At 32.0% G+C, this 16906-nt stretch overlaps 1 protein-coding gene across 4 annotated transcripts in view; it reads left to right on the top strand.

Moving 5' to 3' along the window:
- Positions 1 to 16906, top strand: part of LOC126734086 (centrosomal protein of 135 kDa-like) — a 437952-nt gene that overhangs the window by 399879 nt on the left and 21167 nt on the right. For 3 of the 4 annotated variants that reach the window (XM_050437596.1, XM_050437599.1, XM_050437603.1), the window contains one exon: positions 6587 to 6793. In XM_050437596.1, the coding sequence (XP_050293553.1) occupies positions 6587 to 6793 (207 nt within the window). Of the gene's footprint in view, positions 1 to 6586; positions 6794 to 16906 lie in introns of those variants that run through there. The other variant, XM_050437600.1, reaches the window with a different exon arrangement.

The raw sequence follows: 16906 nt of genomic DNA, 5'->3' as shown, positions 1-16906 counted from the left end.
TTAAGAAACTAAACCTTTTATGCCTTAGCTCTTCTACAAGCTCCTCAAAACAACATTTCCCCAAAACGTTCTTAATAATGCCGGTACATTTGGTTCTTCCCATTTGCATGTCTTTGGCAATTCTGGAGTCAGGAAACATATTTTTCATAAGGGGCACTAAGTGATCTGACAGTTTCATAGATAAGTTATGCTCAGAAATAAAAGCGGCTACTTTGATCTCTGCTTGGGAAACTTGATCTTGAGCCTCATTCTTTGAAAAAATGAAGAATCGATTTTAGGTTGATTTGATGACAGTCCCTTTACAAGCTTCATGTGTTTAACGCCTTTGCCGTGATTTTTGATGACTGTAATATCAGCTTGGAAATCATGCAATGCACCTTGCCCGTAGAGGATTATCTAAAACACAATAAATACCAAATAAATCAAATAGTGTACCACAGTCCCACCAATTATTAATTACATAATGTATGTAATATTAAGCCACCGAATTTATTTATTTATTTTATTTATTCTGTTTTTTGCTATTTTGATAAATTTATCTAAAGAAAATAAAGAATTTATATATAAAAGCCAGTTACGATTATTTTTGCAAAAATATTCGTTTAAGTATACCGCTCACGACGCCGCATCTAATAAATTTAATCAAGCTAAGGCTAAATTAACACCTCACTAGTATAAACTATACACCGCCAAATTATGACAGATTAGATAAAGCGTATTAGGATATTCCCGAAAAACCAATTGTTTTATTTAAGATTACCACCCTGCATCTCGTAAACAAACCGCCGTTGCGGACACATGTTTATCTAAACTTGTATTAAAATAACCTAAAGATTCATTTGTCAAATTTATTGTACCTAATATACTAAATTAACACCCAGCATAATGGAAATATAACACTTACCTTTAACAGGTTTTAACCACGCCTTAAAAAGATTTTCTCATTCTACCCTGTATTGCTGAGGTCTAGTTTCCCGTCTTTGCATGTTTTTAAAACGTTTCCTATTGATGTTTGCTTCAGATTCCGAGTCCGAATCAGAAGAGTATTTTGCCGTAGTTGCAGCGTTCATTTTACACGTTTCAATTATAATATTACCAATTACGCAGTGAAAAAGTAATAGCTCTCTACCGTAGGCTTTAATATGTATGATTTCATTTTTATTTGACGTTCTGTTCGGTGATTCCCACAACTCGTTACCGGCGGAGCCCACGCCGAGCGCCGTTTAAAGATTTGGATTTGATTAATTTGGTCTTGAACTTGCATCAGAGATGGCGTTATCGGTTTGGAGTTCGGATAAATAATTGAAAAATAGCTAGTAGGGAGGAAATATAATGGGTAGATGCCTAGATGATATACATATACATTGTGCCAATAATATAACTCACGTTATGGTAAAAATTATGTATAAAAACTCTCTTGGTAGTTTATTAAGTTTGAAATGTATTTTAACATTTTGAATTATTTTCTAGTGAAATTATGTTACAATTATCGAATATGGTACAAGTAATATTTCAGTTAAATTTTAAGGATAAATTATGTTACAATTCGATAATTATGTTACATCTGGCAGCACTGATACTGGTTCTCGAAGTTTACCGAAGTTAAGCAGCGTCGGGCGTGGTTAGTTACTTGGATGGGTGGTGACACACGACACACGTGGTTAGTTACTTGGAGGAAACACTACGTCGTTGTGTTATTTTCTTTTTTAAAACTTTTTAGTACTTTTATGCAAAAAGGACATTTTAATATCGCTTTTCAAACTTTAAAATAAATATAGAAAGTTTCTTTATAATTTTCCCCCTTTTTTTCACCATGTCTCTTTCTGGCCAACATAAAAAATATGATATATAATATGTATGTAACATAGAAATAATATTATAAAATACCAGTGGTGTTTTCTTCGTTTTTTAAAATAAGAAATCGTTTTTGAAATCATTTATTTTTTAAATAATTGTAGATTTTAACCCTGTTTACCTCAGACCACCCCTGGCATAAACAAAATTTAAATCTCACTTCTTAGGTCTACATAATAATGTAATATGTAAAAATATCAGTTTTCAACGGTATAAGTTTAAGAATAAAGAATTTTCGTACAAGAAATTTTCACCCGTTCAGGGTGGCAGAATTTTCGAGGATCAACTTAAGGATAAAAAAGATGTTAAAATCTTAAAGGGTGGTTTAAATCCCTTTAAAAAAAAAAACAAAAAAATGGAAATTGAGTAGAAAAATAAAATAAAAATGACATGTTTCACCGTTTTTTAAAAAAGTACTTAATTTTGAAGCTATGATACATAAGGGGTGGCTTCAACCCCTTCCCGATGGAATTTCAAAAAATTCCTTCTTAGTGGACGTCTGTATAACCATAGGAATGTTGTCCCCAAATTTCTTATTTTTAAGTTTTACCGTTTGGGCTGCACGTTGATTATCAGTTAGGACAAGTCTTTTTGTATATAAGATTTAATTATTTAATTAAATGGAACACAGTTGACTTCTTATAAAGAAATATTTTATCGCCTCGCAAATTTGAGGCAAAAAAGAACCCAGTCTCTTCGTATGTTACGTCACTGGAATTTTTTTTTAAATTGGCAATATTAATACAATAACCTACATGCGCCATTTAATTAAAATTAAGCTGGTAGTTTAAAAGTTATGATAAATAAACAAATAACTATTCTTAAGTTTAACACCTTGTATCTTTATTATTAAACATTTCTGAGAAAAACTTTATAATGAATGTCTTTTTCTTTTTAAATTCTCTATCACGTGTTAAAATTAATAACGTTTAAACTGGACCACCATGTATATAAACTATATACAAGGGAAGTTTAGAGTCATAAGATACCCTAACAAACAACTTTGTCTGAAGTAAACACAGGCAAAAAAAATATTATTATGTTCTTAGAACACTATTTCTGACAGAATTTATTACCTAATTGAATTCACACAAAATCCTTATTTCTCAAGCATAGACTCGATTTTACCAAGTTAAAAACCAATCATGAACCATTAAAATATATGCTTTGGACTAAGTTTAGCAGCAAATTTTTCTACTGCACTAGAAAGAACCTTTTTAGGTCGCCAAACCTTATTACCCACGCTAAAACAAACATCCCTTTCACGAGATTATAGGATTTAGAATTTCTTTCATAAGCAAAGTGCAATTTTTGATAAACTTACTGAAAAAGCTCTTTAAACTCAGAGATAAATGTCCAGCATATTGGTTTCTATCACCATGAGAAATTTCAGATGTTTCATCAAATGGAGAAAAATTAAAACATTCACCAGACAAGGGAATGTGGCGGCCAAACATAAGATAACTTTGGAAAAAACCTGTAACCTCATGAACAGCAGTGTTAATAGCCTCTTGTATTTCTGAAACAGGCAAATCCCAATTTTCATGCACACCTATATAACATCTAATAGCAGAAGATTTGGTTTTGTGTTTTCTTTCTACCAAATTACATTGTGGAGAATAGCAAGGTGTAAACCACTGTTTAATTTTATACTTCTCACAAAGGTTTTTAAGATTATCACCAGAGGAAATTGGGGGATAGAAATAAGGTCTTATGGGGCACCAAAAACTTGATTTTACTTGATACTTGACTTAATACTTGATTTTCTAGTCTACCAAGAATAAAAGGAGCCTTAGAATGTTTAAAAGAAAAAACAAAAGTGTATTTAGAAAACCAGTCTGCCACCACTAAAAGCTATTTATTACTTTCCTTTGAGCGAGGAAAAGGAGCAATAAAATCTAATGAGAGAATCTGTCCTGGGAAGTTAACTTCTTTTTCTATTCCCATTTTACCTATGTTGGGTAAATTTCACATTTTTTGGGCACCGCACACTAAATATTTGCGAACCAATTTTAAAACACCTGTCCTTATCTGAGGCCAATAATATGTCTCCTGAATTCTAAAAAGAGTTTTCTTGAAATCAAAATGTCCACTAGTAGGGAGAATATGACACGATTCAATGATTGAATTTCTATGTGAACTAGGTACTATGATCCTTCCATTCTCTTTCATTAAAAGTATGGTTTTGTTTCGAACAAAAATATTAATGGTATTTCCTTCAATTTTCTACTGAGGGTAATTGTCAGGATTTTAACTAATTTTTTTCCATAAATTTAAATACCAAGAATCAAGATTTTCAAAGTCTGTTGAGATCGAGGCGATTTGATCTGAAATATTACTAAAAATATTAGGAATTCTGCGTAATACTGCGTAAACAGAAGTATCTGGAACTACAGGAGTCGAGCCTTTTTAATGCTGGATATCGAAAGTATGCTGCCTTAACTTTAGCAACCATCGAGTTAATTTCCCAGTAGGATTCTAACAATTATATAGCCACAAAAGACTATAGTGATGTGTGATAACTGTAAAGCAAGGAGCACCTTCAATCCGAGACGCAATTGTTCAATACAAATGATAACAGCTAAGCATTCACTGAATAATTCCTCTCAGCTTTTGACAAGGCACGATTGGCATAAGCTATCACTCCCTCTTCACCATCAAGAAACTGAGTCAGCATTCCACCAATACCAACATCTGAAGCGTCAGACTGTACATAACACTTCTGAGAAAAATCTGGCTGAGCCAAAATAGGAGTACTCACAAATTTTTCTCTAATAGCTAGTAAGGAGGATTCAGCCTGCTCGTTCCGTTGAATAGATTCTGTTTTTCTTTTACCTTTTAAAAGAGAATTTAAAGGACTGAGTAATGTAGGAAAATCTTTAATAAATCTTCAATACCAAGCCAATGAAGCGCTTAACCTCAGTCGAAGTACTCGGCCTTGGTTAATTTCCATGGCCTTAACTTTAGAAGGATCTGTAGCTAAGGAATTATTATCAACAATGAAGTCAAGATATTTTAATGAATTCCTAAAGAACTGACACTTTTCCAAAATAATTGTGAGACTTGCCTCTTGGATCAAATTTCTTGTAGTTTTTAGTAATTCCAAATGGTGTTCCCACTTAGGAGAGCAGACCATACGTCATCCATGTAGCAAAAGATAAATGGCTCAAACTTAGAACCGAAATAGGAATCGACTAGTCGCTGTTGAGTCTGGGCGGCATTAAATAATCCGAAAGGTACAACATTAAAATGAAATTGTTCATGACCAATTATGGAAAAAGCTGTTTTTCCTTTAGAATGATCATCCAGAGGAATTTTCCAGAAAGCTTTTCGAAGATCTGTCGAAGAATTATAAGTAGCATTTCTTAAGTTATTTAAAATTCAGTTGACATGAGGTAATAAGAAACTATCATGTTTAGTCGCAGCATTTAAGAAACGACCATCAAAACAAAAACGCATTTAACCATTAGGTTTTTTTAACAAGAAGAGTGGGTGAACACCATGGGCTTTGTGATTCTTCGATCACACCTTGAACATGGGATCAATTTCTTTAATAATAATTTCTTGCATATAGAGAGAATGTAAATAAGGCTTCTTTTTAAATGGAGAATGATCACCGGTATCTATAGTAAATTTGATTTTATTTGATCTGCCCAATCGGTTCTTACTATCAATAAAGCCTTTTAGTCAGTAGAAAGTTCTTCAAGGGAATACAATTTAGCCCATAAAAGTTGTTCATATTTTGTGATGATTGTACAAGACCTACTAAAGAAATGTTCCAGCTATTATCTATTATTATCTTATATTATCTATTTTCTCAGAACTCACTGTAACTATAATAAATTAGCTCCAGAATCAAATAGTGCTATAACTTCTTGATCATAAAAATTAAACCTTATGTAAGGCCTTTCATCATCTTGCCCTTTTGGACCATATGGCCATCTCTTATGTTTCCAATAAGAAATTTGAAAACATAAAGCACCATCTTAATAGCCATGAAAAAATCTAAAATTATCGTTTTTTGTATTTTTGGATAAAATTAATTTTATTTCATAAAAAATAAAACAGTCACAGCACACTTCGTTTCTTCTAATTTAATAGATCAATCGGAATTAATAATGCGTCCCTTTCGTTTATCAGCGATTTTCTTGAAAACGCTTAATTATATCGAAAAAATGCAAGACACTAAAATTTTATATTTTTTCATGGCTAAGTAAGTATATGGTGTTGTTAGTTTTTTAAACTTCTTCTAGGAAACATAAGATATGGGCCATCAGAAGGGTAAGCTCCCCTGAATCCTGCCCTAAAATTAGATTTACATCATTTTTGGGACGGAAAATAAAAAGACCATCCAGAAAACGGGGACATGCAAATTTTCCGAAGAATTGATACATAATTATAGTTACGGTTCCAAATAATCGACTTGCTTCAAACAATTTGTGCGGGCTGTAGCTCTGAGGGGTTGCATTTTAGGACACGTTTTTATAGGAAAATAAGTCTTGTTTGAACTCCAACAACCCGCTCTTAAAATATTTGCACCGAATTTTATAACACCCTGTATATAGATTGTTATATACAGTATTATTTCCATAAATTATATGTGAATATGAGTACAATTTTATTTTAATGATAGTTTGGACAAAGCTTCTTGCTCTTTTAAAAAATTATAAATAATTATTAAAATATAGCCTAATTTATTATTTAGATAAAACTAATTGACTAAATATTTTAGATAATTTAAGCCTGAATGCGGATCAACAGCAAAAATTTAACGACGATGTTATCTCTACAAAAACATTAAATTTGGATAACGCGGAGCAAATCCGCGGGCGCTCTAGAGGATTAATGAACATTTTTGAATTACCTAAAAATACTGTTTTGAAAGGTGATTGCTCCTGCAGGAATTTACTGAAGCAAAACGATAGTCTTGATAAAAGAGGTAAGCATATTTTAAGACCTAATTTGCCATGTAATATATAGAGGTTTCAAAATTCCCGTAGCAAAATGTGAAGCAATATATAACTGATATACAGGGTGAGTCTTCAGAAAGCGCATTAATCGTATCTGGAAAACCTATAATTAGAAAAATCTGAAAATTTTACAGTTTACCAAAGTCTATGGGGGAAACTCGACTGAAACTCTTTTATGATAGCTGCATTTTTAGTTATACCGGAAGCAGCTGTCAATTTTGCTATATTAAATGGACGCCGTATGAATTCTACATTAAAATCTAAATATTTTTTGCGTTTTGATTTTTATGTCAAAAATTACGTTTTTAGATACTACAATAATTTTAATTTTTTTCCTATAGGAAACCATTATCATTATATTTTAGAACCCGACTCCTTGCAAAGGAGAAACAACTTTAATAAACTTTATATGGAATATTGAGTGGTAACAAAAGAATATAAATGATACTTAATAGACCATCTAAAGTGACTTTTTTTCAATAATGAAAATAGAAGGTTTCTATTTGAAAAAAGTCACTTTAGACAGTGTTTTAAATTTTATTATTTTTTCCTTTTTAACCACGCAATAATAATTATCAAAATTTCATATAAATTCTATTAAAATTGGCTTTGCAGGGGACCCTTACAAAACTTAGTGGTTTATGGTTTTGTATCTATATCTATATCTATTCTGTATATTATACAGGTTTTCTTTTTATAGGAGAAACTCATAGTTATTGTATGGTTTGCAAACGTCATTTTTGACATAAAAACTTAAATATGTCAAAAGCGGTTAGACTTAGATATAGGATATTAGATACGTTATGCATAAAAAGTATTTGGATTATAATGTAGAATTCAAAAATGAAATAATATATAGAGTGTACCATTTAAAATAACGAAGTTGATATCTACTTTTGGTGTAACCGAAAGTGCCGCCATCTTAAAAATATTTAAGCCGCGTTGCTCCCATCAACTTAGTACAATGTCAATTCATAAAAATATAATTTTAAATGGTTCATTTTGGAATATCTATTCATTTTTGCGTCGTGTTGCCCTGGTTTTCCAGCCTCGGCTCGTGTTTTTTGCCGCCCTTCCTCCTCTCTGTCTATTGCACAGATGGTACCTATATTGATGTAATTGATATAGTAAATTATTACACTATATTTTTTTTTTGTTTTTATCTTTTATATGTTTTTAGGGTTTAATGACTTATTTTCTTAATAATTATAATTGGAAAAGTCTTTATTCTTCTTTTAGTTGTAATTAGGTTAGTATGTTTTAACGGTCTGAGCAGCACATGCGCGCTAGCCCGTGTATGTGTTATCGGTTGTTTTTATAATCGCAGTTCAGTCCGCATTACTCTTAGCATTGTGTAAATTCTTGTAATAAAAAAATGTAATTTTCTATGTACAATGTTTAAGTGGTAATAAAAGTCTTTTGAATTTGAATTTGAATTTGAATTTATCACATTTTTACTAATTATAGTTTTCCCACAATCGATCGATGCGGTTCCTGGAGACTCACGCTGCATAATAAAATTAAAAAGGATCTTTAAATTTAGCAAATACATTTATAAGTACACAATTTTATACAGAATAGATAATAACTTTAATACCTACAAAGTAAAATATATATTTTTTAAGTTATGTAGATCTTAAAACACAGCATATTGTACATTTTCTTGAAATGCCATATTTTAAATACTCTGCCGCATCTGCTTTAGTTGAAAATAAATCAATTCAGTAAGAATATTTAAGAGATTAAAAGATAGAATTGACTTAATCGTAGCTGAAAGACGTTCTAAAGGGCTTTTAAGTGATGCAAGAAGAAAAGTTCCTTAGTAGTAACCTGTTTAAACTGCAGGTTTAAATTCCATTAAACCTGTGCAGAAAGAGATTGGGCTAAAAAATTAATTTTTATAGAAAAAAAAACATGTTTTATGTTGTAATGACAATAGCAAGATTGTACTAGACCATTCTGTACAAACCATGGAAAATAACCACACTGCAATTTAAAGAGTTCGTAGCAGCTCTGAAAAATTTCAACAGAAAAAACAAGTTTCCCGTCAAGAAAAAGGTAACCAAACATTATATTTATCCCGACCCGCTGTCTCCCTAACTTCTCTGAAAGAGAAACTGCGGCACATCGAAGATTACAGGCTACATAATCCGACCAGGATTTGCTTAACGGAACGTCGAAACGGATTGTGTCAATAGATTGATTGTGGTGGCGTTACAGTATAACCGTTTTCTGAATCTGCAACGCTTGAAAACAACAAAGATTTTACAAAGCCATCAGAGTCAACGATAAGATTATTACAATCCATAGGTGAAGATAAGCTTCGCTCAGATGAATACGAGTGGAACAATGTGTGCGTTCTGTGGGAATACCTAAATATATTATAAAATAATATGCCAGAGTTGCTAGAGAACATAGCTTTGGCACAGCGACATCAGATATATTTCCAGTATCATTAAGCGCTCGCTCATAATTTAAGGATAGTATTTAAGTGCTCAATCAAATGACCCCCGAGATCACCGGATTTAAGTATTTTATACTTCTTTGAATGATCATATTAAAAAAATAAAATTACAAATTTATGCATATCGGCATAATAATATAGATGCTGTAGAAGTCCGAGCCTCAACCGAAGAAGCATTCAAAAACTTACAATGGCAACTCTTTATAATTTTAAATATAGGTTGTAATACAATAATGTATTCAGAAAAAAAAATCAAAAATTCTTCACTAAAATATACAGGGTGTTTCATTTTAGAAATACCAAGTTTGTGCCCAATCTTAAAAACAGTGTTTTAAAAAACATTTTTAAATACGCCACTGACTTTTTTGTAAAAATTTCTATCATAAGTAGTTTTCATTTTTTTTCTATCTTATATAGGGCCTGAGAAATAATACCATCTCCAAAAGTGAACATTTTCGTTTTCGACCTGTATTTCAGGAACAAAAGTAGTTGGATTATTACTGTGTGTGCCTTTAAAAGTTAAAAAAAAATTATCGTGGAGCAGGGTCGTCGGGAAAACCGCAAAGCTATATTTTAAAAAATTACAGAGATACCCTGCAATCGTATCCAAAATGGGACACAGTGTACCGGGTGTACAACTAAGCGAGGTCGGCAGCCATATCTCAATAACTAGTCATCGCGTAGCATAGGGAAAAAATATTTATTATAAAAGCGACAAAGAGAAATTGCTGTAAATTATTTACAAATTCGTACGATGACCGCTAGGGGGCTTAATACAACATTAAGATAGAAAAAATTAGTTTTATTGAAAATATTTGAAGTAAATCATAGAGAAGAGTGACTGGCAAACATTAAAGGCAACGATGTAATTTTTTTTATTTAGGGCCTAAACGATAACGTTCCCGATAATGCGGATAAAACAGCGCTTTTCTACGTGAATGTAGCTATCTCTTTTGTTAAAACTATTTTTTTTGCAAAAAGAAACTCCTTCCGAGATAAACGAGCTCAAACTTAAATTTTATTTTGAAAAAAAAGTGATTTTTTTCTGAAATTATTATTTTTACTACTAAAAATGTTTTAAAATTTTTTTGTTTACACCGTTTGAAAGCTTAATCCTTTAGGAATAAATAGAGGTATTACTCATGTCGCTATGTATTATACAGAGTGAGCTGTGTAACTTTTTAAAACCTATTTTCGACATAGGTTGTAGACACCTTCTACGTGGAGTAGTTTTTGCTCTACACTTTTTTTTTAACTTTGACGCTTAATACTGGCATACCTATGATACCTAGGAAAACCATTTTTTCCTACAACAACCGAAAACTATCTGGGTATAATCCACTGTAAACCGTTTTTTTTTTCAAATCTTACCGTTTTTTCTGCAACGCACTGTTATTTAAGAAAAACCCCAAAAAAAAAGCCGGTCCAATCAGTCAGTCATACCCTAGAGATACAGGGAGCCAGCTCACCTAACAATACGTATGTGGTCCAACACCCAATGTAAAAGCATACGGATGACGTCACTATCGAGTCGCATATAGCGATGGCGCAACGGCGGGGTTTTCGGTATCATGGCGGCAAATTCTACGTTGGGGCGGATCCGATTTTTTCAATTCGAGAATTAGCGGCCTAAAATGGGTGGAAATTATCAGAAATTGGTAGTAACGATATCAGGAAACTTTGAATTTTCCAAAGATGTGCATATCTTTTATCGAGTAGCTTTTATTGCGGCGGAAAAATTCGCCGCGTATCTAACGTCTCTCATATTTACATTTTTTTACGAGTTGGAGTAGGAAAGCGGTTTGGGAGAAGGATGGTGATGTCTGGCGACAATTATAAACGCGTCGTATTCGTCTAGTGACGTCTCGTGAGTTATTTTATTAATGAATTATTAATATTATGGGGACAATTTTAAACGGTTTTTTGATAAATTACTAGGAAAAATAAAATGAGTATAAATATTATTAAATAGATATTTGTAATATACAGAGGGTATTGATATTACTGAACATTTATGAGGATAATAATAGTAATAGTAACATAAAGGGTGGCACAAATTATAAATATCTGGAAAAAAAATAACAGTAATAATAGTTTTATTTTAGTGGAGGTTGCTAAATTGGTAGTAAATTTATATTATTAGTTTAATACATAGAAAAAAATATTGATGCGGTGTTTTGATAGCTTCTATTCAATACGTTGTTTTAATCCTTTTATTCGTTTTTTTTCTCTAACGTTTTTTTAATTTTTATTACAATTGCCTTTCAAAATAAAAATACAAAAAAAATAGAGAAACAAACCCATTTGTCTTATCCCAATACATAGATTCTTATGCGACCTGATCTTTCTCTTTAGATTGTGGCACTCCTATGAATCTTGGAAAATTTTGTCATAAACCTTTTTTACTACTTTTTAAATTGTCTTTAAGTGAAAAAAAGAAATTTTGAATTCGGAGCATATTTTGAAAAAATTGTCATTTTGACCCCGGATTTTGTTCGAAAATCGAAAAATGCAAAGAAATACATTTTTTTCATTTTAGAGTCAAATCGGTAGTAACCTTTTATAAAGGTACTTTGAAGTAGTACAGGATAGAAAAATAAAAAATTGAAATTTTTTCATAGGACTCTTGTAATTTAATATTTATGTTCAGTAGTTTTTCAAATTATCTTCGATTCTGTGACAGCTATAATCAATTTGTTTTGACATGCGGTTACCTCGTAATATTTCTGAGATCTTTTATTTGAAACAAACAGTTGTCAGGGTTACAGTTTATTTAAAAAGAAAAGTTATTTTTTCGAAATTTTTCGTGGGTTTTTCGACCAAAAAAAAAATTGTTTTTTTTCTTTTTTTCGGTTTTCGTACTGGAAATTGCCAGTTTAGAACTAACAATAAAATTTGTCAATAATCATTAAAAAAAAAAATACTAGTTCTCTACTATAACTAATACTATACTTTAGTACCGTGGAAAAAAAACAGTTCTTTTGTTGATTTTCGACCAAAAAAAAATTTTTTTTCTTCGGTTTTTTCAGTGGTAATTTCCACATACACAACACACAACAATAAAATTTGTCAATAATCATTTAAGAAAAAAAAATCTAGTTCCACGATACTTTAGTACCGTAGAAAAAAACAGTTCTTTTGTTTTTCCCACATTTTTACTGATATCTCAGCTTCTATAGCTTCGATTCAGTTCGTTTATGGTTTCTTTTATTCCCTGTTCTCCTTCTGTCAATTCTTTTTGTATCTTATTACTATTGGCTCTCAAAAACAAAACTAAAAAATCAAAAAAATCCACGAAAAAACCCGGTTGTTTTATACCCAAACATGAATTTTTATGGGACTTAATCTTTCTCTCTATATTCTGGCACTCTCTCTATATAAATCGTGGAAAATTTAATCATGAAGCTTTTTTACTATTTTGGAATGGTCTTCAACCAGAAAAAAAAATTTGAATTCGGAGCATATTTTGAAAAACTGCTTATTTTGGTGCCTGTTTTTGCTGCAAAATCGAAAAATGCAAAGAAAGAGGGTTTCCGTTTATTTTAGAGTTAAGTTGGTAATAACCTTTTTTAAAGGTTTTCTGAAGTAGTACAGGATTTAAAAATAAAAAATTGAAATTTTTCTATATGACCCCTGATAATTCGATATTTAAGTTTAATGGATTTTTCAATTTTCTCTGATTCGGTGTTAGCTAGAATCAATTCGCTTAGACATGCGGATACCTCGTGATACTTCCAACAACTTTTATTTGAAACAAAAAGTTGTCAGGGTTATAGTTTATAAAAAAATAAAAACCATTTTTTCGAAATTTTTAGTGGAGACCCTTTCGATTTTCGACCAAAAAAAAATTATTTCTTGGGTTTTTTTAGTAGGAATTGCCAGTTTAGGGCTAACATTAAAATTTGTCGATAATCATTTTAGGAAAAAAAAATGGTACCGTGGGAAAAAACGAGTTTTTTTTTGTTTTTGTTTTCCCACATTTTTACTAATATCTCGGCTTCTATAGATTTGATCCAATTCTTTGATGGTCTTTTATTCCTCATTCTCCTCCTGTCAATTCCAATTTGTATTTTATCACCATTGGCTTTCAGAAATAAAACTGAAAAATAGAAAAACCCGGTTGTCTTATCTCAATACATAGACTCTTATGGGACCCTCTTTTTCCTTTATACTGTGGCACTCTTATAAATCGTGGTAAAATTACTTATTAAAACTTTTTTACTAAACTCTAAATGGCCTTTAAGGTAAAAAAAAAATTGAATTTGGAGCATAATTTGAAAACGTAAATAGAATTACTTTGAAAACAGCGATATAACGTTCACCAGAACGACATTGTATTAATTGATGAGTCTGTTTCAGCATATTTACCCTAGATGCCACTAGCGTATTATAATAAGATAATTGAATATTGGTTATATTTATGCGAGTTACTTGGGAGCAGAGCGTATTGTAACACATCATGGTTCTCTGAAGCATGATACCCAGAAATAAGTAAGTAATATTTAAATGAAATTTATTTCTGATTATAATATATAATAAGACCTTGCCTTTTCGGTATTACTATACTTTCTCGAAGTTCCAAAAAAAAAAGAAAAGTTGGGCAGAGCAGGTTTGAACTCAGAGCCTTACGAGGATACAGCTACGACAGGTCTCTTCCCCACTGCGTGTTTAGGACACCTCTTGGATAATTGTGATTTTTTTTCTTATAATACTAACAAAAATTAAGAAAATTTCTACTGGTCCTCACGGATTAAAGTAAAAGCGAAGCGTCTACTTATTTTATTCCGAAATTAATAATTAAAATATTTCTGGACAATGAAATCCGTGGCCGCGCTGGCATTATTGCATCACGGGTTAGTAGTAGAGCTTTGAATACAAATGAAAATTGATAAATATTTTCAGGGCCAATAAAACGTTTATGATCGGTATTAAATTAACGTTGAAGACGGTTTTTGAAATCTTTTAAGTTTTTAAAAATGGTAAACGTATTTCCAAACGACATAGCTTTTGATATGCTAGCAGTATATTTTGAGTGAATGCAAAATGCACACATTGCAGCCCGTATACAGGGTGTCCATTTAATATCGCGGTGCTCGATTGCTGCTAAATCTTGAAACGGAAAAAACTTTAATAGGGGAAATGTTAAATGTTAAGTAAGCTAGAGGGGCTATTTTTTAAATTAGTTTAATTGATACAGAGTGTCCCACAAAAGCGTAGTACATAATTTGATATTTTTTTAAATGGAACCACCTATATTTTTTTCCGAAATGGGAGTCTCATTTGACTCTCTCTTTAACCCTAAAAGAGTTTTGCTCAAAAATGCGACGTTGCCTAGTTATTAAGAATTTAAAGAAATTTTCACGAAAATCAGTGTTTTACTTAAATTTTAATATTTGCCACCGACGTTTTTTATCTTTTTGAAAAATTTATGTATAGTCCTTGGCTAAGTTCATGTTATCTTTCGAAATTACAAAATTTATTTTTGTTATACAGGGTGATCAAAATCGTTACTCAAATAATGATATTTTCAATTCAATATTGCGCATTTTTTTAAAATGGAACACTTATTACATCTAGTAAGTTGTTTTGATAGAGCATTCTTTTATCTTTAATTTGATACCAATAAGTTTGCCTTTATTTCTAACCATTTTCTCAAAGAAAGAATGGCGTATTTTTTTCATTACAACGTTTATTTTTACTTGAGAATGATTAGAGCATCCTGGAAGCGTAGAATACAAAAAACAAAAAAACTAGAACATGGGGTCAAAACCTTGATGTATTCTACTCCTGTCGATACTCACTACTTATGAAGTTTGTTTTAAATTAATTATTTCGAATTATAAGCTTCTTTATTTACCACATTCGAGGAATACGAAACAATCTACTAAAAAATTCATTTCATTTTGATAATAAGAAATCTTCCTGGTCTTTTATTAAAACTTTATTAATTTCAAACTTTATAAAAATGTTAAACTTTAAAATTTTATTTTATAATTTATAAAGTATTCGGCAATATTATGGTAAGTTCTTACAAATATTTATTACAAAATGTCTAAAAAATCTTCTGACCAATTGTTAACTGTATCAAAAAAAAGGTATTTAATGTAATAATTTAGGTGGAAATGCTTGAGAACGCGCCTTACAACCGGAACGTGTATCGCGATACATTTAAGTACGCGTGTTGGCTAGGACCATCCCGTCGTCTGTCGTCCGTGGCTACCGCAGCAAGCTACGTTTAGTGCGGGTGTACACGATCCGGTTTCAACGGATGCGCTAGAAACGGAGCGGTACCGCATTGGTACGACAACACATAGGTTTAAATAAAAGGCGATGCACGATGCGTTAGCACCGCATCGACGGAAGACTAAGTACAGGTATACACGATCCGGTTTCAACGGATGCGGTAGAAACGGATGCGTTTCTACCGCATAGGATATACGCGATACACACTGCGTTAAAAACGGATAGGTATTAAAAAAAATTCAAAAATTTGATTGCTTCGAGACTTTCATCGGGAAATAATGTTTTCATTGCAAGATTCTTCATCAAGAATTATTTGTGGTCTTGAAGCAAAAGATTTTTTGCGAGAGTCAGTATAACGTGAAAACATTGAAGGCATCCATATTTTGAAAGTGGTATAGAAAAAAAATCGACAAATTTCATACAAATATTCGGCAGTATCATGATAAGTTTTTTAATTATTACAGAATGTCTAAAAAATCATTTGGCGAATTGTTGACTGTGTTAAAACAAGATATATAATGTAATAATTTGGGTGAAAATAACTAAAAACGCGCGTTACAACCGGAACGTATATCGCGATACGTTTAAGTACGTGTGTTGGCTAGGGACCATCCCGTCATCCGTCGTCCGTTGCTACCGTATCAAGCTGCGTTAGTACGGGTATACACGATCCGGTTTCAACGGATGCGGTAGAAACGGATGCGTTTCTACCGCATAGGATATACGCGATACACACTGCGTTAAAAACGGATAGGTATTAAAAAAAATTCAAAAATTTGATTGCTTCGAGACTTTCATCGGGAAATAATGTTTTCATTGCAAGATTCTTCATCAAGAATTATTTGTGGTCTTGAAGCAGAAGATTTTTTGCGAGAGTCAGTATAACGTGAAAACATTGAAGGCATCTATATTTTGAAAGTGGTGTAGAAAAAAAATCGACAAATTTCATACAAATATTTGGCAGTATCATGATAAGTTTTTTAATTATTACAGAATGTCTAAAAAATCATTTGGCGAATTGTTGACTGTGTTAAAACAAGATATATAATGTAATAATTTGGGTGAAAATAACTAAAAACGCGCGTTACAACCGGAACGTATATCGCGATACATTGAAGTACGTGTGTTGCCCAGGATGATCCGGTTATCCGGCGCGCGGTCTTGCCGCAGCAAGCTGCGGCGCTGATCCGTCGATCCGGCATTAACGCATCCATGTATCGTCTTCTATTAAAACCTATGTGTTGTCGTGACGATCCGGCGCCGGACCGTTTTCGCCGGACCGTTCATACCGGATCGTGTATACCCGCACTAAGGCCGGGTATAGTTAGTAGTAGTATAGGTATAGACGCGCGTTTTTAGTTATTTTCACCCAAAT

The sequence above is a fragment of the Anthonomus grandis genome, chromosome 3, assembly GCF_022605725.1.
Source record: "Anthonomus grandis grandis chromosome 3, icAntGran1.3, whole genome shotgun sequence".
NCBI classification, from domain to species: domain Eukaryota; kingdom Metazoa; phylum Arthropoda; class Insecta; order Coleoptera; family Curculionidae; genus Anthonomus; species Anthonomus grandis.
The sequence above is the reverse complement of the archived record's forward strand: the minus strand, read 5'-3'. Positions and strand labels throughout refer to the sequence as shown.